Source organism: Citrus sinensis, chromosome 4, assembly GCF_022201045.2.
Source record: "Citrus sinensis cultivar Valencia sweet orange chromosome 4, DVS_A1.0, whole genome shotgun sequence".
NCBI lineage: Eukaryota > Viridiplantae > Streptophyta > Magnoliopsida > Sapindales > Rutaceae > Citrus > Citrus sinensis.
The window spans coordinates 20,858,704-20,877,913 of NC_068559.1; the positions used below are offsets into that span (position 1 = coordinate 20,858,704).

Sequence of the window (19,210 nt, forward strand, 5' to 3'; positions counted from 1 at the left end):
CTTTTAGTTTAGATAATGGTTTTCTGATCATCTATATAATCATGAGTGAAATTTCACAAGTGTCACTCATCTTTTATGATTCATACCTCAGATCAATCGATTATCATAGGTGGAGATGAAGAAAATTTAGTGCTAAGATATTATATAGTAAACTTCCACACCTAATAATAATAATAGACAACCCGAAAAAATAATAATAATAATAATAATAATAATAATAAGAGACAACCCAAAATAATAATAATAATAAGAGACAACCCAAAATAATAATAATAATAATAATAGAGAACCCAAAAATTTATCCTAAACTATATCGCAAATGATGTGTCATTTATTGAATGGTTAATAATTTTTTGACAATTTTAAACAATAATTTTTTAAAAAAATTAAATAAATTAATTGTATTATTCCACCATTCAATTGACGAATACTAATATACCACATCATTTGAAATATAAACTTACTGAAATTAACTTCTCTTGACACACACACACACACACACATTGAAAGAAATGTCATTGGAATTAGAATTACATTAATTTTCATAATGTCACAATCGAAGTTGTTAGAGTATAACCTCTTCTCTTCAAATGAGATTTTACTACTCATATGAAGAGTTATATTACCAATAAAGATTCCAAAAAACTCTCCCAATGAGATTCTTTAAATAAAATTATTCTTATGTCTCTTTAATATTAAAAAGATAGAAGAACAATCTCATTTAGAAAGTCTCTTAGAGCCTTTACTTTAGTATTATATTATTTTTTATACCATCATTGTTAAAAAGAAAGAAGTATTATGATTGCTATTATTTTGGTGGAGTAAAAATTTTATTTGAAATAATATAAACTTATTTTTTATTTAAAGAATTTTTTGGGAAAAAACTTAATTTTTTTTAATTTTCTATTTGTTATAGATATATGCAAATAAACATTTAAATATTTAAATTAGTTGATTTTTTTTTTTTTTTGGTCTGAACCACAAGGTGGTTCTAAACGGGCCCTAACTGTGGGAGATAACTTTAATATCGTATTACAACCCAGACTAATTCTCACTCGTATCGGGTCGGCTCGTAAAGGGTAAAGTGCTAGCCAAAGTGGTGACTCCATACGAGAGCGGGGCTTGAACCCCTGACCTCTCTTAAAGAGTGAGAATACCAAACCATTCACATCAACCAACTTTGGTTAAATTAGTTGAGTTTTTTTAGACGCTCTTTAGACATTTATTAAGCATTATTAGGAATCTCTAGGTAATTAAACTCCCTTAGATTCATCCAATGACTAAATTATGATGTAAAAAATTGTAAAATTTACAAGGCATGCACTATCTATCACTAATTCATTATTAAATGGATCATATTAAATTATTTAAAAGGTTCAGTTATGTTGGAACTACTCCAAGGTAGAGCACACATTTATAATCACATGATTAAAGTTATAATATATTTTTTAATATTTATCACTTTATATGTGTAAATGTAATTTATACTCTATTTTAGAACAGCTCCAAGATAATCATTTCCTTATTTATTTGAAACATATAATCTGCACTTTGCTTGGTCTCCTAAACATAGAATCATATTTCCCGTAAAGATCACTCCAACTAGGAGGACACATGTCAACAAAGGGTCAATCCTTTATCCCTTCCTATCCTTATATATATATATCGAGAGAACTAGACGTTGTGAAAATCAAATTAAAACGCATAAATAGTGGACGAATCATTTAAAGTTTTGAAATATTGTTGACCCGATTGGTGGATTTGATTCAATCTTTTTCCACCAAGATTAAATAAAATAAAACAATTTGCACCAAATCTAGGGTCCACCTACATAAATAAATTAATTAATTAATTAATTTTCAGATTAGGAAAAAGTGGAAGCGGCGCGTCGGTATCGCGTACCAAGGAAGCGATAAGCACGTAACGTAACACTCGTTTAACACTTTAACTTTCCGTTGTGTGTCCGTGTAATATATACGAAGGTCTCAGAAGCGACTCTCAGAAGCATTGAAATTTTTTTTTTCCCAGAAATTGACTACAAAGATTCAATTGTGAATTCTATTCGTATTTCGGTGAGCAGTTTCAATCCTTTTTCTGCTTTTATTTTATTTTATTTTTAATTTTTTCTGTTTGTTATGAAAATTATTATCGTTTTGCATGGTAGTTTCAGTTGTAATTTACCCCGATATTTTTCGTTTTTATCTTTTATGGGTTATTTCTGTTTTTGCTTTGTTGTCATAAGAGTATTTTAGATTCTTGGTATGATTGATGCTCATGATGTTTTGTGTTTTAATTTTCTTTTATGATCTTCGCTTTTGAAAGATAAAATAAGATTGTTAAAAAATATGCGCTTAATTACTATATTGTAAGAAGTTATGATCAAGGAATCAAGAGAACATTATGGCATCATTAGGGTGTTTCTTGTTAATTGAATCGACAATGTTATGAATCTATTAACAAAGTGAAGTAAACGTCAAGGATGATTGAATCGGAATCTCCCTTCTAATCAGACGATCAAACCGACAGTTATTTCTGTGATTTTTTAACTTCTGTCAGTTGATGCATCTCTTTCTGCAGTCAGCTTGAATTTGTTTCCTTGGTATTAAACCAAATGCTGTAGAAAATACGGGGAATTAAGTTTAATGTGAATGACCGTAGAACAGGTCGTTTAAAACATATGTTCTTTTCATTGCTTCTATTATTCTTTCTAGGATATGTCCTCATGGAATTCTCTGTTTCTTTCATGCTAATTTTACGAGGTTTGTAGTTGAGGAAATTTGTTTTAACATTTTAATCCATTGATTCGGCAATAGAATGTTAGGTTTCACCCCAATGTATTTGAGAATGATAGAATGCCTTGCTCTGTGAAGCAGAGGACGCATCCATTACAACTTCGCATGTGATATATTTTTGTGGCAGTGTATGTTGAATAAATTCTTAGGTTTGGTTGCCTGTGATTCTGAAGATCCATTGTTTATGAATTTTGTAGCATTAACTTGAAGGAAAAATGGGAGATAGTGACAAGCAAGATAAAGGGCTGTTTTCAAATATTGTTGGATATGCTGCCGGATATGCTGCTGGGCACCATCGCCCTCCTTATGGAGCATATCCCCCTCAACCATATCCTCCTCAGGGGTATCCCCCATCTGGCTATCCACCTCAAGGTGGATACCCACCATCTGGTTACCCTCCTCCAGGTGGATACCCACCGGCTGGATATCCTCCTGCAACAGGATACCCACCATCAGCTTATCCTCCTCCAGGTGCGTATCCTCCTCCTCATGGTGGTTACCCTCCAGCTGGTTATCCTGGTCCGTCAGCTCATCATCATTCTGGTAAGATTGCTAACTTTGCCAAATGACTTTGATATCTGTTAGTAGAATGTAATTTTCAATCGACAGTCATTAGACACATCACTTAATCACATAACAAATGCATGCCTAATTCTTTAAGATCTCCTGATAATTCATTTTTACATTTTAAGATCTCCTGATTTTTATGATGAACATAAGCAATGCCCGAGAAAGTGTCAGCTAACTTTTGTTTCTGTTTGCTGTCTTTGTGAAGAATAAATCAATGCCTGAAATCTGTTGTCATTATGGTTCAAGGGAGTGTAATATTTAATTGACTAGTTTTCTTGTGCTTCTATGATTTTGTCTCTCAGTCTAAAAATGTGAATTTCCACTCCTTTCCACTGACATGCACTCATAAAAATAAGATATTGATTTAAATCTCTCTTCTTGAGCCCCAGACTCATTGAAGACATGAGATGCTGTCTTATAATTAATGCCTGTTGTGCATCACGATTTTGGCTGACTTATAGGGCATGGATCTGGTGTTGGAGGACTGTTAGCTGGTGGTGCAGCTGCTGCCGCTGCTGCATATGGTGCTCATCATCTCGCACATGGGGGTTTCCATCACTACGGTCACGGTAAGTTCAAACATGGCAAGTTTAAGCACGGCAAGTTTGGCAAGCGCTTTAAGCATGGCATGTTTGGGAGGCACAAAGGCAAATCCTTTGGAAGATGGAAATGATTTCTTTCCCCTGCCAGTTCACAAGTGTTGGATTTGTTCTTTACTCTTCATGTACTTGTGTCCTAATGAACTGAGATTTAACTCGGATGTTATATTAGCTTTAGCCCTGTTGTACATAAATTCTCGAGGCTGTGTTATTTATGGTTTCAGTTTCTTACATATGGATAAGTTTATCTCATGGAAATTGGAAACGGCGTTGAATTTTGTTGTCCCTTCAGCATTTGCATTAAAATTTCGTTTCCAATAGTTTTAGGAGGCTGGTGATTGAATCTTTTGGTTAATGGGCTAGATGTAATTCATTGGGTTGTGTCAAAAATTGGGGAGTTGGGACTATTGGCATCCCTCTAAGGCTCTAATCTTCTGCTGAATTTTTTTTTTCAGTTATATTTATTTTATTTTAAAAAATATCCTTTCTTTTCGAATGCTCTCTTCTAATTTTTTATTTAATATTTTTTCATTGTTAAAACTCTAAGTAGTAGGGATGAATTTTTTAATGTTAATCATTAGTTTAAATTATACATATTTCAAATTATAATTTGAAAGTAATCTCAAGTATAAAAATATTTATACTTAATCAGAAATAGAAAAATAACAATAGATTATTTCAAATTTTTGTAATTTATTTTAGTTAAATAGGAAGTAACATGCTAAAAAAAAAGGAGTAATGATACAACCACAAACTCTTGTACAAACTTATTTTGTATAAACTGACGTGACATTAATTTATTAGTTGAATGAAAATATAAAATAATAAAAATAAGGGTCTGCCTACCGTGCAACAGTTACACGGTACCACTGAATTTTGTCTTTTTCCAACAATTACACTACACTACCCTATATTTATAAGAAAACTGAATAGATACTATAAGTTATAAATTTTTATATATAGGTCCTTTTCTCTGGATAAAATTATAAAATGACTTTTGAAAAAAATTTTAACTGTTATTATTATTATTTATTAATGTCATTATTATTATAATATTATTATTATTAAAATTTATTATTTTAATTGTTATGATTGCTTTAATCAGTTATCATTATTATTATTATTTATTAATTTTATTACCGTCACTATTTTTAAAATATATTAAATTTATTACTGAATTATTATTGAATTATTATTTTATTAATATTTTATTAATATTAATAAATTTATTAATCTTATTATTCTAATTATTATATTTATATTAATGTTGTCGTCATCGTCGTCATCATCATTAAACTTTATAAATTTTTTTTTGACTATTAAATAATACCACTGTCATTATTATTATTTTGCCTTAATTAAGCATGACATATATTTTAATTATTTTTTATTTTTATTATAATAAATAAAAAATATAAAAATAAATTATACTATAATATTATTTTATTATATCATATTATATTTATTTAAAAATAATTATGAAAATAATAATTTAATATAATTAATAATAAATTTAAATAATTTTAGTTTAATATTAGTACAAAATTAATGCAGTACATGATAATACCAATTACCAAATGTTGTATAATTTTATTATAATTATTATAATATACTGCTAATGTAATATAATATAATATAATACATGTGCATTACATAATATAATATAATATAATATAATATAATATAATATAATATAGTGTGCCAAACAGACCTTTAACTTTTTGAGTGATGATGGTCTAGAGGGATGTAGAGAAAGTAAAAATAATCGTGGCAGATCTTTTACAATGGTTGATTAGCTATAATCACAAAGTTTAGGCTAATACAATAAAAATTAACCAACTACCCTATATTTGAAAGAGCATTTGGAAATCAATAAATTTACTATTCAACTATTTTTAATCAAGAATAAATAATAAATTATCATTACAACAAGATTCACAAGCTCAAATATCTTTAAAAAATGATAATTCTCAAGAAATATGAAGCTCAAATGCTTTTGAAATATTCTTAAAAAAATAAACTAACTTCCTTTTATGTTATTCTTTATTTATCTTTCTATAACTTTGTTGGGCTATATATATATTGATATTTTATAGGTAAATTAACTTATTGTATGTATAAATAAACTAACATGTCAACTAATGCTAAAAACAAAAATGTAATAAAAGAGTAAAGTTTTGTAATATTAAAATAATAAAATTTTACAACCTAAGACTTTTTACATGTTTCTTATTTTGAAATTTCACCTTTTTATTTTATAATTTTCTAAAGTATCAAGGTTAATAACCTATATTCTTAAAACATATTCAATTTATTTATTTTACATTAAATATATATTATATAACAAAAAATATTATTTACATTTATCAAATTTTCATATGTTTAAAAATTGTATGTGATATTACATTATTATATTTACACCATCAATTATTTTTATGATCAAATTAAGTCAATGGGTCAAACTTTAAAAAATTTAAAACAACAGAAATTATGTAAGTAAATATTTAAAAACTTTTAACTTTTATAATTTTGTAATAAACAGTAGGGACTTAAGTGTTAATAACTAATTGAACATATCATGGCCGTTGAACACTTTAACCATTGATCCATTGGCTGAGTTAAAAAAAGACAAAAAATGGGATACGGTGCAACTGTTGCACGGTAGGCGGACCCTAAAAATAAATCATGTGAGCTAAGTGATATTTAATTTAACCAATCTTATCATGCAACATCAGTTTGTACAAAATAAGTTTATACAAGAATTTGTAGCTGTATCATTACTAAAAAAAAAGATTGATTACGAATATAAGTAATTTGTTGGGGGAAAAAAATCTGTATATTTAATTCTTATTTGTCTTTTAACTGTAACTTTGCTTGAAGTGGGGTTTTATAAGAATAACTGAGGTTGCCAGCAGCTTCACTAAAAAAATGGGCCATCTTTATCTTGGTAGCCCATTTGAGAGATGGGAGTGTATTGGACTTGGGCTGGCATCCTTTCTTTCTTTTTGTATTCTATTTTTCAGTCACTTTTATTATACTCAGTTTACTAAAATATTATCGCATATACTTTTTTTTATTAAAAATTATCAATTACGGAAACTATTAGGATTGATGAAAGAAAAGCCTAAAACGTTGGAACTTGATTTTTTGTTTTCAGTTTGAGTATTTCAACATTTTTTAATATTTTGTACATGGTTTTTTTTTTCTTTCTTGGGTTCAATTTCTTAATGGGTAAGCAAGCAATGCGAGTCCAGACAAAAAAGTGCCAGCTTACTAGTGATGCTGAAAGGGCCTTTGAACAAAGACTTGACCGAAAACACTTGTGATTTTATAATTCTCCTTTTTATTATTTATTTGTTTTTTTTTTTGTCCAATAAATAAACATATCTCTGGATATTGGTTTCCAACTGAGATTCATTTTTTTTTGGTATTTGAAGCATAATATTATTTCTATATGATATTTGTTTGTTGTTCAAAAAAATAGGATTTTGGGAGTTAGTAACAACAACTTCTACACTCTCATCCAAAACACTTCTTTGCATGTTCTTGTGAGCTGAGTGGTTCAAATGTTGGCCCCATTTCTTCATGCCTGCACATGCATTGGGAGCTGTCCATATCCCTTCACTTTTTGGGAGGTCCTTTTTTGACCTTCTTGTTCAAGATTTTGTTCAATTTTGTTTGTTTTGTTTTTGTTTACAATTTCTTTCTTAAAGCCATGGTTAGGGTTCATTCATTGTGGTGTCTTGGGGATTGTGATATCATAGGGGTAATCATACTCTAGCAGTCAAGACATTGTTGGATAATTAAAAAAATTAATAAAATTTACAATCTAACGGTGTTCATATTTACTATACCCCAAAGTTTTAAAATTTATTGGATTATGTACAGCAATGATGCTAATAAGTTTTGGGTTACAAGGGTTGTGATTCAAATTGTAAAGCCTTAGTCATGATCACTTAAAAAGTATGAATTAGAAGCATATTTTTAAGTTAACACTGATTTTTAAAATAATGTTTGGTGTTTTGACCTACAATTTCAAAACATTTTTTGGGCCTATTTTTTATATTTATTAACAGAATAAGGAAATGCGGATTTTAAAATGATTATCAAACGTATGGTAACCTACCAAATCCTTTGAATCAGGGCTTCTTTTGGAGTCCCAACCATTAACTATAGAAATGTTATTATGAAGCTGCTATAATAAAATATTAGGGTCCAGTTACCTTGCAACAGTTGCAAGGTAACCCCAAACTTTGTTCTTTCTGATTCAGTCAATAGATTTAATGGTTAAATTATTTTGGTTAACACTGCGGTACTTACTCTTTATTATAAAATCATCATAAGTGATTTTTTTTTAAATATTTACTTATATAACTCATATTGTTTTAAATTTTAGAATTTGATCCATCGACCTTGTTTGACTATTGAAATGAGTGACGGTGTGAGAACAATAATGTAATATTACATAAAAATTTTTAAACACATGAAAAATCGATAAATGTAAACAATATTTTTTGTTATATAATATATATTTGATATAGAATAAATAAATTGAATACATGTTAAAGATATGGGTTATTAGCCTTTCAATACTTCAAAAAATTATTTAAAAAAAAGTGAAATTTCAAAATACGAAACATGTAAAAAGTATTAGGTTGTAACACTTTATTATTTTAGTATCACAAAACTTTACTTTTCTGCTATATTTCAGTTTTTGCTATTAGTTGACATGTTAATATGTTTGTACATACAATATGTTAATTTATCTATAAAATACCAATATTACTATTGAAATTTAAGAGAGCCATTTTAATTTTTTAAATTTCTAAATGTGGCCCAACAAAGTCATAGAAAGATAAACAAAGAATAATATAAAAGGAAGTTAGTTTATTTATTATCTTTTTAAGAATATTTCAAAAGCTTTTGAGCATTATGTTTCTTGAGAATTATCCCTTTTTTTTTTAGATATTTGAGCTTGTGAATCTTGTTGTAATTCTAATTTATAATTTATTCTTGATAAAAAATAATTAAATAGTTAATTTATTAGTTTCTAGATGCTCTTTCTAAATGTAGGGTGGTTACTTAGTTTTTATTGTGATAGCCTAAACTTGTTGATGATGGCTAATCAACCGTCGTAAAAGATCTTGCCACGATTATTTTTGCTTTCTCTACATCTCTCTCGGCCATCATCACTCAAAGAGTTAAGGGTTCATTTGACACACTGTATTGTATTATACTATATTGCATTATTTTATTTAGGTGTATTGTATTATGTTATAGTGGATTAGTAGTATATTATAATAATATTATATATTAAATTATTATTTTTATATTAATTATTAATATATGAATATAAGATGATAATAAAATAATAAATTTTTATTTATTATAATAAAAATAAAAATATAATTAAAATATAGTTAATGTTCAATTAAGGAAAAATAATAATAGTGACAATAGTATTAATTAAAACAACAAAATTAATAAAGTTTAATAATAATGATGACGGCGACGACATTAATAATAATATAATAATTAAAATAATAAAATTAGTAAATTTTAATAATAATAATTAAAATAATAACTTTGGTGATAATAATAAGACTAATATTAAATAATAACGACATTAATAACAGTAGTAATAATAATAATAATAATTAAGATAATTAAAATTAATAAATTGTAATAATAGTAATATTAATAATGGTGATATTAATGATAGTAATAATAAAAAATTTTAATTATAATATTAATATAATAATAATAACATTAATAATAATAATAACAACCACGACAACGACAATAGTTAAATTTTTTTTCAAATGCCATTTTATTCCGAAAAGGACTTGAATATAAAAATTTGTAGATTCTAGTGCCTATTTAATTTTTCGTAAAATATAAGGTAGTTAGGTGTAATTAAACCAAAAGGACAAAAGCGACTTGTACGTTGCAACATGGTTTCATTCTATTATTTTTTAATAATAAAATAAAAAAATTTGTTGGGGGTGATTACATGATAGCAATGTCTTCAATAATGTAGTCAATTGCCCAACTACAAACATAAATTTTTTTGTTTTGATTTTTTAATTGTGGGCTTGAAAGTCAAGCCCTTTGGGATTTGACTAAATTAACAAGGACTGCAAGCTGGCTAGAACTTGTCAAATTTTTGGTACTATACCAATGAACCCAAGTATTGCAAATTAATACTATTAGTTCTCTGATTTGGTTGATGGGAAATTTTAGAATTGTTGAAATTAATAAAGTTTAATAATAATCAGGAAACAATGCTATTTCCTATACCATCCGAAATAACAATGAATGTTAACTTTATATACGTGATATTTAACAATTATTATGATATAGCATTGCAAATTATAAAAATAATGATTAACATAATTTAAAATTGATTTCGTAATATTATTTGTATAAAATCTTATACATAATTAGAAATTTAACAAAAATTTATAAAATCTGATCATTCGATAATACCCAGGTTGTGAGTTACACAGTAATTTATAAAGTATCAATGTATCATAGTCGCAGGCATAGAAAGGAAGGGTCTATAAGATGCCAAAAATCAAGTAATTGACACATAGTGTCATTTTCAAAGAATCGCACCAATTGGAAAAAGAGAAGGCCTTAACATTTGGGGAGTTTTGTGTGTTGTTTGAGAATTTCTATCCAATAGGGTGGAGTGGAAAGGCAACAAAATAGACAAATAATAATATAAAGTGGGCTTTTTCCCATCCCGCTTTCCACGCTTGTGGTTCTTTTCTTTCTCTAAAAGACAAAAGTCTTTTGTCCTCAAATTAAATTAAAGTTAAGATTCTTTTACTTTTGCTAATTGCTTTTGCTTTGTCATCGCAAATTCTTAAACATAGAATAGAAATGGGTTCCCATTTCTGTCCCTTCACTTTGGATTTTTAACTCTTTTTTTTTTTTAAGAAAAATGTTTTCATTTCAACAAGAATTTTCTTCTTTTCTTTGTAAATTTGAAAAGTGTAATTTAAAGTTATTTAGGGTGGAGGTAGGTTAGGACAATTTATTGCTATTCTAAGAAGGGACGTAGCAAGAAATTGATAATATGATGGGCTAATTTGTTTTTCTTCATACTACCATGGATTGATTCACAAATTGGGAATTGAATATCTATCTTCTATTGAATTGAAAAAACAAAAAAAATTGATCAAACTCTAGCTACTTTGGTCAAGCCATTTGATAAATAATCCCCTAATTATTTCTTTAATAAGAAAAGAATAATCAATAGGCAGCTGCTAACTTAGATCAACTCTAAGTTAGAGCAGCCTCTAAAATCATTGGATGCTTGTACCTGAACCTCAAATAATTGTAACAATATGCATCCAACGGTTTTGAGGGCTACACTATCTTAGAACTGCTCCAAGGTAGCGGAACCCTAATCAATACGTACATAAATATTATAATGATTTCATTAACAATATTTCGTGTTTTAGTTGATTGAATTAGTTCGATGGCAATAAGCACAACGTGGTGCATTTTTTCTGGAAGGACACATGGCATGATACGACAACTTTCATAGTTTTTAATTTTTATTTTTTTTATCCTTTATTTTTTCCACATAAATAATTATTTTATTTCTCATATAAATAAAAAACATAAAACTAAAAAAGAGATTTGGGTTTAACGGAGATTTTATGATGACCACCATATTTTGATTGCATTTTACTCTCGTTCATTCTTTTGTTGTAAGACAAGTTTTAGAGTTCCAATAGAATCCACATTGAGCAAATTCATTTATGTTGACATGAAAAATTCATTATATTTAGAAAAAAAAATTAACTTCAATTATGCGTACGAGAGGACTCAAATAATCAAATTCTTAACATCAAGAATGAAGCAAAAAATTACTTATAATTCGACGGCCAAGGAGTATTTTGTTAGTATTACAAACTTAGAATTTATTTTTTTAAATATTCAATTCAATTCAAAATAAGCGGAGAATATTATATGTAAAAATGATAATTATAAGAAGAGAGAAAAAAAAAAAGAAAAAAGAAAAAAGATGAGAGTGAGGAGAGGATGAAGTGAGGCATATGTGTGTTGAAAGCGATATCTTCTCTTAATATCAACCAACCCACCGTTGTTTCCAGCTGTCTTCACGTACTCTCTCTCCTCTTTCTTCAATTCTTCCTTCATTATTTTATTATTATTATTATTATTATGTATTCATAGGCGAAAAACAAATAAAATTATTATTATAAAACAACAAACTCTTGTATTGTTTGTTGCATAATAAAATAGATTTTTAATAATAAAATAATAATAATAGTAGGAAATCTCGTGATCCGTGCACAGTCTACGTGAAATCCCAGATATGTTTTTTATTCTCACAACTCTCACTTAACATTCTTTTTTAATTAATTCATCTTCTTCAAGCTCTCGGCTTTCTCCTTCTTCTTCTTCTTCCACAAACACACAAACAAATGCGTAGATAAATTAATCTAGATTAAGAAAAATGATGTCTTTGCTTTCTGGGTATTTCGTTTTTGCGGGAATATTTAACAATTTAGGACGATTTCGGCTTTAGCAAAGCTCGGAAACTTCCATTGACAATTGACATAGTTCTGTTTTTCTTTTGTTTTCTTACTCAGGTGGGTTTTGTTTCTTTTCTTTGCTTTTCATACTCTTGTTTGTGCTTTTGGTTTTCTGAATTTTTAATTTTTGTTGAAGAATTATGTACGTGTGTGTATGTTTATTCTAGCTGGGGTAAATTTAGAATTGTTGAAATTAATTCTATGTGGGTTTTGTTCTTACTTTTGAGTTACTTGATGGGTTCAGAGGACATTAGTTTTCTGATTTGGTTGATGGGAAATTTTAAGAAGGAAAGCAAAATTGGAATTGTTTTGAGTTTTGTGACTTTTGTGTAATGAATGAATTTTGGTGGTTGGCGTTTTGAGTTAACTAGATTATTTCACTCTATAATGGTTTCTTATTTAGTTGAGGTCAAATATTGTACTTGAGAAGAACTTGAGGAGAGCAAATTTGAATCGTAATCATCCCTTATATTTACTTTCTTGGCATCAAAATTGAGCTCCTGAATCCTGAGGTTTTTGTTAAGATGTCATGCAAGAAATAATATTGTAGCGAAATGGCTTGTTAGAATCAGTTATTCTTCTGATAGCCCTAATTGAGAAGGAAGTTATATGTAAGTGTAGTTTATCCATCTCAAAAGATGCATCAAAGATTTTTTAGCTATTTTCTAGAATCTTGTTGGTTCATTTTGCTCAGAAATAATGACAGCACAATAGCTTCTTGTGTTGGACATTTTAAATTGCATCTTGTCTCCTCTCATCGATGGAAAAATGGAGAGAATAACTTTGGAATAAGAAATATGGTTCTGAATTTGTTTGGTTAGACATAAAGTTCTATGTAGATTGTTGCTGTAAAATTTGTAGTCACGAACTCAGAAGTCTGTATAATTTTAATTTATTTCATGTGCGATTCGCTTTGAATATGAGCATTTTAATAGTTAAAATTTAATAATTTTGTTTAAAAACAATTCATGAAATCTAAGGTTTTAGTCTTCCTTGCTTGTTGTTTAAGCAATATCGTTAAACGCCTTCTGGGGGGGTTCTTCTGTTATCGTTATGCTCTGATTGGTGACACTCTAAACTAAAAAGGTGACCCCTCCTTTCTGTCTCACTAGTACTAAAGCTGAACATCATGCTGTGAAAATTCGGATTCATTTCTATTAGTCTGCACATTTGTTCCGCCTGAGCTTATTACTTCCGTAGAGAACCTGAAAATAGAATACTCTGCAGAGGCCAATAGCCATGGAGAGCCGTATATTTCTCATGTGCGATTAATTCCATAGGTCTATTTATTAACTCTTCAGCGTATTTTTTATTTTTTTGGTAATATGTACATTTTTCTTTCAAGAAATCAAGATATTGGCAGCTATAGTGAGAGAAATAGGACAATCGGATGAGAGGCGGTACTGATCGTCTCACCCACTGGCATCTGTGGAGAACCTGGATATAGAATACCCTTCATAAGCCTACAGCCAGTGAAAGCCACATTGTTTGAGTGTGATCAATTCCTTAGATCAGTTTATTGCCTCTTCAGTATACCTTTTTGTTTTCCAAATTGTATTTCTAATATCTACCTTTTTTTTTGGGGGGGGGGGGGGGGGGTGGAGAAATATTGGCAGCTATAGTTAGAGAAATAAAACCATCGAATGAGAAGTAGTGTTGATCCTTTCACCTATTGATATCCATGTTACTGGTTTGCTTCTCATCTCGTTCTTGACCTAATTATCTTATTTTTTTCTGACTTTCAAGGTTCTTCAGGTCCAAGCATAGATATTTTGATCCAATGGGGAAAAATTTCTGACAGGAATGGATCCTCAGGCTTTCATCAGGTTGTCAATAGGCTCACTTGGGCTTAGGATTCCTGGATCAGCTTTGAATTCTGCAGAATCTGGAATTCATGCATTCTCTTCTCCATGTTTGTGTGAGATACGTCTTCGAGGTTTCCCAGTGCAAACCACGCAAGTTCCTTTAGTATCCTCACCCGAGGCTCTGCCTGATATTCATAGCATTGCCTCAAGCTTTTATCTTGAAGAATCCGATCTGAAAGCCTTATTGACACCTGGCTGTTTCTATAGCCCTCATGCATATTTGGAGGTGGTTGTTTTCACAGGGAGGAAAGGATTCCACTGTGGTGTCGGCATCAAAAGACATCAGATTGGGACATTTAAGTTAGAGGTGGGTCCTGAATGGGGTGAAGGGAAGCCAATAATTCTTTTTAATGGGTGGATAGGCATTGGAAAAAACAAACAGGAGACCGGAAAACCAGGAGCAGAGCTTCATTTGAAAGTGAAACTGGATCCTGATCCAAGATATGTCTTCCAGTTTGAAGATGTGACAATGCTGAGCCCACAGATAGTTCAGCTCCAAGGCTCCATCAAGCAGCCAATATTTAGCTGCAAATTTAGTCGAGACAGGTGATGTGAACTGTGTCAATTTTTTCCCCCCTCTTATAACCTTGAAATAGCTTTGAAGTAGGCTCATTCCCTCTGATTGTTTCTACCCTTTTGTTGTCCCATAAAGCTTTATTAAAACTACATTAGTAGCACTAACAACAATAGGAAGTGCTTTATCAGAAATTTTTTGTTAATTATTCTTTGTGGGCTGTGGAACTTAAGTAGAATACCTGTTATTTTTCCAGGCATTAGTTCGTTGTTAATGAAACTTTTGGTAGTTATAATGAATGGCAGGGGGCCACAGGTGGACCTATTGAGCAGTTACTGGTCTGGTTCTGTCGACTGTAACGCTTTGGAGACAGAAAGAAGAGAGAGGAAGGGATGGAAGGTGAAGATACATGATCTCTCTGGCTCGGCTGTTGCAGCAGCCTTCATAACAACTCCATTTGTGCCTTCAACAGGTTGTGATTGGGTTGCTAGGTCCAACCCAGGAGCTTGGTTGATTGTTCGCCCCGATGCATGTAGGGCTGAGAGCTGGCAGCCATGGGGAAAGCTTGAGGCCTGGCGTGAGCGTGGCATCAGAGATTCCGTTTGCTGCCGATTTCACCTCCTGTCTGAAGGCCAGGAAGCTGGCGAGGTTCTCATGTCTGAGATATTGATTAGCGCTGAGAAAGGCGGAGAATTTTTTATCGACACTGACAAACAGTTGAGAACAGCTACTTCTCCAATACCAAGTCCACAAAGCAGTGGAGATTTTTCTGGATTGGGTCCAGTTATAGGTGGTTTTGTGATGTGCTGCAGAGTGCAAGGCGAGGGGAAGAGAAGCAAACCTATGGTGCAACTAGCTATGCGACATGTGACATGCGTGGAGGATGCTGCCATCTTCATGGCTCTTGCAGCCGCTGTTGATCTCAGCATTGAGGCATGCAGACCTTTCCGGAGAAAGCTCCGGAGACGGTCCCACCATTCTTTATGAAAGTAGAGATGAGGTGGTTAATTTCCTTGAAGAAAAGGTGGCTCTAATCTATTTTACCTTGTGATTGTTGTAACATTTGGAATTGTGTGCAACATCTTCTGGATTGCGTCTTTTCTTCTAAATTTGCCCCACTCATTATGATAACAGTACAGCTCACTTGATACAAATCACTTTTTTTATTAAAAAAAAAAATCAAGCTCGGTTCTATTTCAATCCATGTCCGTTTCAAGAATACTTCCAATCATTTCTTGGCATCGAAAACAAAAAAAAAAAAATAAGTCAGGTAAAAATTGGAGATGAAATTTTCTTAGGGAATGCACTAATAATCAGCAAATGTCGACTGCCATTCCAAACCCTTGTAGCAGTTAATGTCAAGGAGCCAAATAGCAATGATATCTCCGAAAATAATTCAAGTTCATGTCCTCAGATTGTGACAGGGTTCATAAAGCAATAGAAATAAGCATATCTCTCAAGCACTTTACATTACAACCATTAATAAAAGCCAGGATACTAAGCCTCAGTTGTTTGAAACAACTTTTCGACGTCTGCAATAGTGCTTCGAGCATCCTCAATCTCCTGGCCTTCTTGGTTTTCCTCCTCCAACTCAGTCTGAAAAGGGGAAAAAATTGATAATGCACTTCATGAAAGTTGAAACTCAGATGACCTAATTCAATTGACACAAATCCACACAGATTGGGAAAACCTTCATGTAAGTAGACAGCATAATTTGCAAACCAAATGTCTATATAAACTAAGGGCACGGCATGAGTGGGCAGGATGAGAATAAAAACATGCGGTCTGCTCCCTTAGAACTTGTGAGAAGTGGTAAATTGCTAGCTAATCAATAAGAGTTTGGTCTACTTGGTCGTTGGCTCAAGGTGGATGCCACTCAATCTAGACATCCGAAGTTTGATCCTCCTTGCTCCCCCCTAGTGATGTAGGATAACTATTGGAATGGGATAATTCTAGAACAAAATGGGGATGCTGAAATAAAGTGGTTTCGTTCTGATTGTTGAACGGTCCAAAGAAGTTAAGAACAGTAACCAGGGCCCAGTGATATAAGATAATTGTCAAATGCTGCAGACTCTCCTAAAGGAAATCTGTACTAGGGATGGTGGTAGGATTGGTTTCAGAGACAAAGGAGCTACTCCTATCCCAAACCTCTAATGTTATTCTACCAAAATATTTAGTCTTGATCTCACCGTGGCACATATAATATGAATAAATAACCCTGCTAGCGGAGAGGACCACAAGTGTATGTATTTGCTAATTGGAAGTACATTAATGATCTAGATAAAAGCAGTAAATATATCAGGCTGCAGAACATTGCTAGCCCCAAAGCAAGGTGCAAGTGATGCATGCTGCATCCCTAAACAATAGTGGTATGTATTTCATTGTTCAATTATTCATTACTACAGCAATGCCTAGATCATACTCAAAAGAAATTACAACATGGGAATGGTAGTTGAATTCAATTCTCATGTTTGTCTTTGACCCACCAAAAAAAAAAGAAAAAAAAACATGGGTTCTGCTTATGCCAGGGTTTCATAGTACGAGCATCTAATGAGGTAACTTAACAGACCATGATGAAATTATTATGATTGTAAGCACATAAAACACTTGGTGAAAAAATACCAGAGTTGCTTTTAGCTCAGCTAATGCAGACTCTAGGCGCTTCCGGCAATCAGGAATCATCATTCTTGACTCGGCTAGCACATTTTCCTGCCCAGGCACATCAAGAAAAGGAAATGTTCGTATAACTCCACAGGAAAATTCCAATAACCAAGACACCCACACAAACCATAAATCTGAACTCCACAGATCCTAACAACTAAATGTATAACAAAAACAAAGATACAGAAATCCATAAACTCAATTCTTCTCAACAGCTTATCTCACAGCAAACTATGTGTTTCCCTTGCTTAAAATCCCAAAAGAATAACATTAATTGAACACAAAGACGCTACAAAGTACTCCAACCTGACAAACCCCCCCCCAAAAAAAAAAAAAAAAAGAAGATACCTTTGCAATCATTAACAAAAACCAAGGACCAATTAAACTCTGTCAACTTTAACTCAAAGGAAAAAGGCATTTGCTGCAGTACACGCCCTGAAACAGTCACGATAACACGACTGATGACATCGAACATCAAACAGAACGTGCAACCAAATTATTATTTTCCATGTTAGAAAATCTGCATTCCATGTCACAACTCATGTTTTATAAATAGTTGGCACTCAACAAACAAATGTCACTACGGTTCCAGCAACATAAATAACACAGTACCTGTTGCTTGAGGTCATAAGGGTCAGCTCCTTTCTCCTTCATATCAGCAGTTTTAGCAGCTTCTCTCTCAACTTCTTTCTCATATGAATGCAATTCCTTCACTACGCGTTTGCATGTGCTCGTTTTTATTTTCAAGTTTCTAACTGTTGCCATTTTAACCTATCAAACAAAACCCAAAAAACAAAGAAAAAAAATTAACACCCATAAAAATTTTCAACTTATACAGTTAGATTCTCGTAGGGTTTTATATATAAAAGCAATCGATTTGGGGAATCAAGATCTTGTCCAAAATGGATCTAAATAAATGCCAGTAAATCAATAACACACAGTTAAAGATAAAAAAAAAAAAAAAAGAAGGGAAATGACAAAGCGAGAAAAAGAGTATGCCTTTTGATCCGGTAAAGGAGAAGTTTTGCGTATCAACAACACTTCACAGTTCACAGTGCCCACTCTGTGCGGTCGTTGAAATGAAACTATGAAAGTGCCAACCGATGAACCGATGGGGAATTGAAAATTAGGTCACGTGCGTCACGTGATTTACCTACGAGATCTCCCAACCAAACTATTACTTTTTCTTTTTAATAGAAATTCAAAAGAACTTTTATGATAAAAAAATTAAATATAATTATTATCTAGAAAATAAAATAATTCTTAAATTAACTACACTTATTATTTAGAAAATGAATATGAATTTGTTTTTATCTCTGTTAGAAAATAATTTTTTAAAATATATGATAAAATTTTGTAAAAGATTATGATTGCTCATTTTAAAGATCGAGTTATTTATGAAATCATTAAGCATTCAGGTGGTCATTGAACTTGGTAGTCTATTAAAAACTATACCTAAGGGTATAATAAGTTCTAGTCTCTTCCGATGTTAATAAAAGCACATTACCAGACCAGCCATTGTTAGTAGAATTCAAATTGTAGTGGGTATATTTTTTTCGAATTTATTATACAAAAAGCCACTTCTAAAAAACTGTAGCGTTACACATTTGTTGTGTAAATAGGAAAAAGGCTACTC

General features: G+C 31.1%; 3 protein-coding genes across 4 annotated transcripts; 2 read left to right on the forward strand and 1 right to left on the reverse strand.

Annotated features, from left to right (window-relative positions):
• Window positions 1-1,905: 1,905 nt before the first annotated feature.
• On the forward strand, window positions 1,906-4,252 carry LOC102622686 (glycine-rich protein A3). Its single transcript, XM_006484687.4, has 3 exons — window positions 1,906-2,072; window positions 2,990-3,335; window positions 3,824-4,252. The coding sequence occupies exons 2-3, from the start codon at window positions 3,008-3,010 to the stop codon at window positions 4,033-4,035; spliced, it is 540 nt and encodes a 179-aa protein (XP_006484750.1). The 5' UTR covers window positions 1,906-2,072; window positions 2,990-3,007; the 3' UTR covers window positions 4,036-4,252.
• An 8,000-nt stretch (window positions 4,253-12,252) lies between these two features.
• Window positions 12,253-16,067, forward strand: LOC102622177 (hypothetical protein). 2 transcript variants are annotated; one of them, XM_006484686.4, is made up of 3 exons: window positions 12,253-12,591; window positions 14,290-14,945; window positions 15,219-16,067. In XM_006484686.4, the coding sequence occupies exons 2-3, from the start codon at window positions 14,338-14,340 to the stop codon at window positions 15,898-15,900; spliced, it is 1,290 nt and encodes a 429-aa protein (XP_006484749.1). In that variant the 5' UTR covers window positions 12,253-12,591; window positions 14,290-14,337; the 3' UTR covers window positions 15,901-16,067. The 2 variants fall into 2 exon arrangements, with proteins under 2 accessions (XP_006484749.1, XP_006484748.1); XM_006484685.4 differs by having other exon boundaries at window positions 12,254-12,591; window positions 14,281-14,945.
• A 156-nt stretch (window positions 16,068-16,223) lies between these two features.
• On the reverse strand, window positions 16,224-18,740 carry LOC102621889 (tubulin-folding cofactor A). Its single transcript, XM_006484684.3, has 4 exons — window positions 18,574-18,740; window positions 18,187-18,345; window positions 17,536-17,622; window positions 16,224-16,509 (listed from the first exon to the last, which is right to left on the reverse strand). The coding sequence occupies exons 2-4, from the start codon at window positions 18,337-18,339 to the stop codon at window positions 16,411-16,413; spliced, it is 339 nt and encodes a 112-aa protein (XP_006484747.1). The 5' UTR covers window positions 18,340-18,345; window positions 18,574-18,740; the 3' UTR covers window positions 16,224-16,410.
• Between the last annotated feature and the right edge of the window lie 470 nt (window positions 18,741-19,210).

What these genes read in the sequence shown, in the direction of transcription:
- LOC102622686 (XM_006484687.4), top strand. Translation starts at nt 3,008, where the DNA reads ATGGGAGATAGTGACAAGCAAGATAAAGGGCTGTTTTCAAATATTGTT. An exon ending in GTCAGCTCATCATCATTCTG is followed by an intron (nt 3,336 to 3,823) that starts GTAAGATTGCTA and finishes GCTGACTTATAG; the next exon opens with GGCATGGATCTGGTGTTGGA.
- LOC102621889 (XM_006484684.3), bottom strand. Translation starts at nt 18,339, where the DNA reads ATGGCAACAGTTAGAAACTTGAAAATAAAAACGAGCACATGCAAACGC. An exon ending in CTTATGACCTCAAGCAACAG is followed by an intron (nt 17,623 to 18,186) that starts GTACTGTGTTAT and finishes GTGCCTGGGCAG; the next exon opens with GAAAATGTGCTAGCCGAGTC. An exon ending in CTGAGCTAAAAGCAACTCTG is followed by an intron (nt 16,510 to 17,535) that starts GTATTTTTTCAC and finishes TCCCCTTTTCAG; the next exon opens with ACTGAGTTGGAGGAGGAAAA.
- LOC102622177 (XM_006484686.4), top strand. Translation starts at nt 14,338, where the DNA reads ATGGATCCTCAGGCTTTCATCAGGTTGTCAATAGGCTCACTTGGGCTT. An exon ending in TGCAAATTTAGTCGAGACAG is followed by an intron (nt 14,946 to 15,218) that starts GTGATGTGAACT and finishes AATGAATGGCAG; the next exon opens with GGGGCCACAGGTGGACCTAT.